Here is a 2,317-nt window from a genome sequence, read left to right as displayed (position 1 = left end):
ATAACGTTACCATATTAGGATGTGAAATGGGAGTACTATATATCGTGTAGTTGTAGTCTGCCCTTGCTTTACACGTACAGTACTAACGTTAGTACAGATCAAGTGTTGTATGACATAGCTTTGAATTATTGGACAGAGTGACCGATTAGCCTAACTATACCCCTAACGTCATAAATTACCCGGAGTAGTTAATGTTTGTAGTGATCACGGATGGGAGGGAGGTCATGAATGTGGCCATAGCTGCATCAGTTTCATTGTGGCAAGCACCTTAACGTTTTGACGTAAAACAAGTTGATTGCCAGAATGAAAACGGCAAGCAACTTGTTTTACGAAAGTGCCTGTAAAACCACCTTCAACCAACCAATCATCGCATTAGATGAAGTACTAACTATAAACAACGCACCCAACCGTTATTCAAGTTACTTTAGACGTTACTCAAGCCTGAGAAAATTTTATACAATGAATTTAATGCTGGAATTAAAATATTTGTGCAAAGCACAAATACTAGTAGTAAAGAGGTTTTGGCAGTCCCCCATTGATAATATGAAAATATATTATTTGAAACGTCTGTTGTTTAACGCAGTTAAACAACGAGCAAATTACATGAAAAACACAATTCAAATTATCTCTATATTTAGCGAAATATTGAGAAATATCAAGTAGAGCAGCGTTAATGTCAAACTATTGTCGGTGAGTTTGTTGACGATGGTATTAATAGCTGGCCTAAAACAACGGCGGTCGTGCCAAGGCTGGGGCTGGTAGCACGCCAGCCTTGGCTCCGTCCACAGCCACCTTTTGGCCTTGGGTGCCTTTGAGCCGGCACATGCCACCCTCGAGGGTATACCACACAAACAGTTTGCATCCCGGTGTCTTTTTACATTCAGCGCAGCAGGATGCAGTGGCCTGATTGGTCAAAGCCAAGTCGCCGCCAATATAATTCGTGTTGACTTCCAAGGTGCCACACGTGCTTAGATCATTGGTCGGGTTCAGAACTTGGGTGGACTTGGATGGAGGGGGAAGCGTCAGGCCGGGGATGCTAGCAGCCACGGCCTTGTGTTCACGTAGCCAAAGAGGTTGTTGGGATATTTTGTGTTGAGAATGCAACCGCAGGTCTTGTTGGATGGAGTTATCGTGTTCGTGTCAAAATTCTCGGTCAGGGCCGCGTACACTTGGTCGTACGAGGCGCCTTTGATAGCAGACAAGTACAAGGCGATGGCTCCAGCAACATGAGGCGCGGCGTAGCTGGAGCCATATCTCGTCGAAAAACCATTGTCTCTGAAGTCACTAAAGGTATATGCGGAACGGATGCGGACACCTGGAGCAGAAATGTCGGGTTTGCCATGCTTCCCGAAAGGTCCCAAACTTGAATGGATTGCCAAATAATCGTCTGAGTTAGTGAAGCCAACAGCAATCACGTGAGGGGACCCGGCAGGGTAATCTGAATACCTACAGCCTTGAAGGCCGTCATAGCCGTTCGGAAACACGGGAATGATTCCCGTTCTCTCCACTTTGTAATCATACTTCCAACCAAAACTTCTTGGTGTGCTTGCCAATGCTAATGTTGATCACATGAGGGGCCTTGCTGGGGTCGCATTTGTTGCCGTCGTTGTTGTGGGGACAAAGCAGGAATATTGACCGCATTGCACCACCATTCTTGGATTGCACAACTTGTCACCGTACCCTTTGCACACAATCCACTTGGCCTTGGGGGCGACACCAATACCTTTCGTTCCCATCATAGTGCCTATGACGTGAGTGCCGTGGCCTGCAGCGTCACTGGGCACTTTCGTCTTGTTGTACGGGTTGAATCAACCGTATTCACTTCGCCAGTTCGACTCCAACGACTCGTGTGAATAGTGAACACCGGAGTCGATGTTGGCCACGACAATGCCTTCGCCCTTGATGTCATTGGCCCACAGCGCCGGCGCTTGGATCATCTTGACCCCCCATTCGATGTCATCATTGACAGCACTGGCTGGTTTGTCGTCGCTTTTGGTTTCATCGAGTTACATCAAGTCTCAGGCGACAACGAAGTTGAATCGACGAATGTGGAGTGGTCGCGACATGGATCGACAGTTCCATGTACTGTACATTGACGACGCCTCCGACGACCTCGTCCAGAAGATCGCGGCTTTGCCGGAAGTCAAATCCATTTACGAGCCAGTTGTGATGGTGTGCTCCTTCAACGAATCAACCAGCGACTCGATGGTTTCAGTGCGAGACGCGCCAACCTTGAATCGGCGGCGGTGGGTGGCGAGGGCCTCGTCACAGTGAAATTTTCACCACAACATTCGACTGATTGGCGACTTCCAAGTTG

The 2,317-nt window shown here is 47.8% G+C and overlaps 1 protein-coding gene across 1 annotated transcript; it reads right to left on the bottom strand.

Annotated features, from left to right (window-relative positions):
- Positions 1-723: 723 nt before the first annotated feature.
- H257_18030 (hypothetical protein) lies at positions 724-1,937 on the bottom strand (the record flags this gene model as incomplete). The annotated part of the gene is made up of 4 exons (XM_009847038.1): positions 724-1,036; positions 1,168-1,242; positions 1,681-1,744; positions 1,814-1,937. 4 exons carry the CDS (start codon positions 1,935-1,937, stop codon positions 724-726), a joined length of 576 nt encoding a protein of 191 aa, XP_009845340.1.
- Between the last annotated feature and the right edge of the window lie 380 nt (positions 1,938-2,317).

The sequence above is a fragment of the Aphanomyces astaci genome (assembly GCF_000520075.1).
Source record: "Aphanomyces astaci strain APO3 unplaced genomic scaffold supercont1.132, whole genome shotgun sequence".
Lineage (NCBI taxonomy): Eukaryota > Oomycota > Saprolegniomycetes > Saprolegniales > Verrucalvaceae > Aphanomyces > Aphanomyces astaci.
The sequence above is the reverse complement of the archived record's forward strand: the minus strand, read 5'-3'. Positions and strand labels throughout refer to the sequence as shown.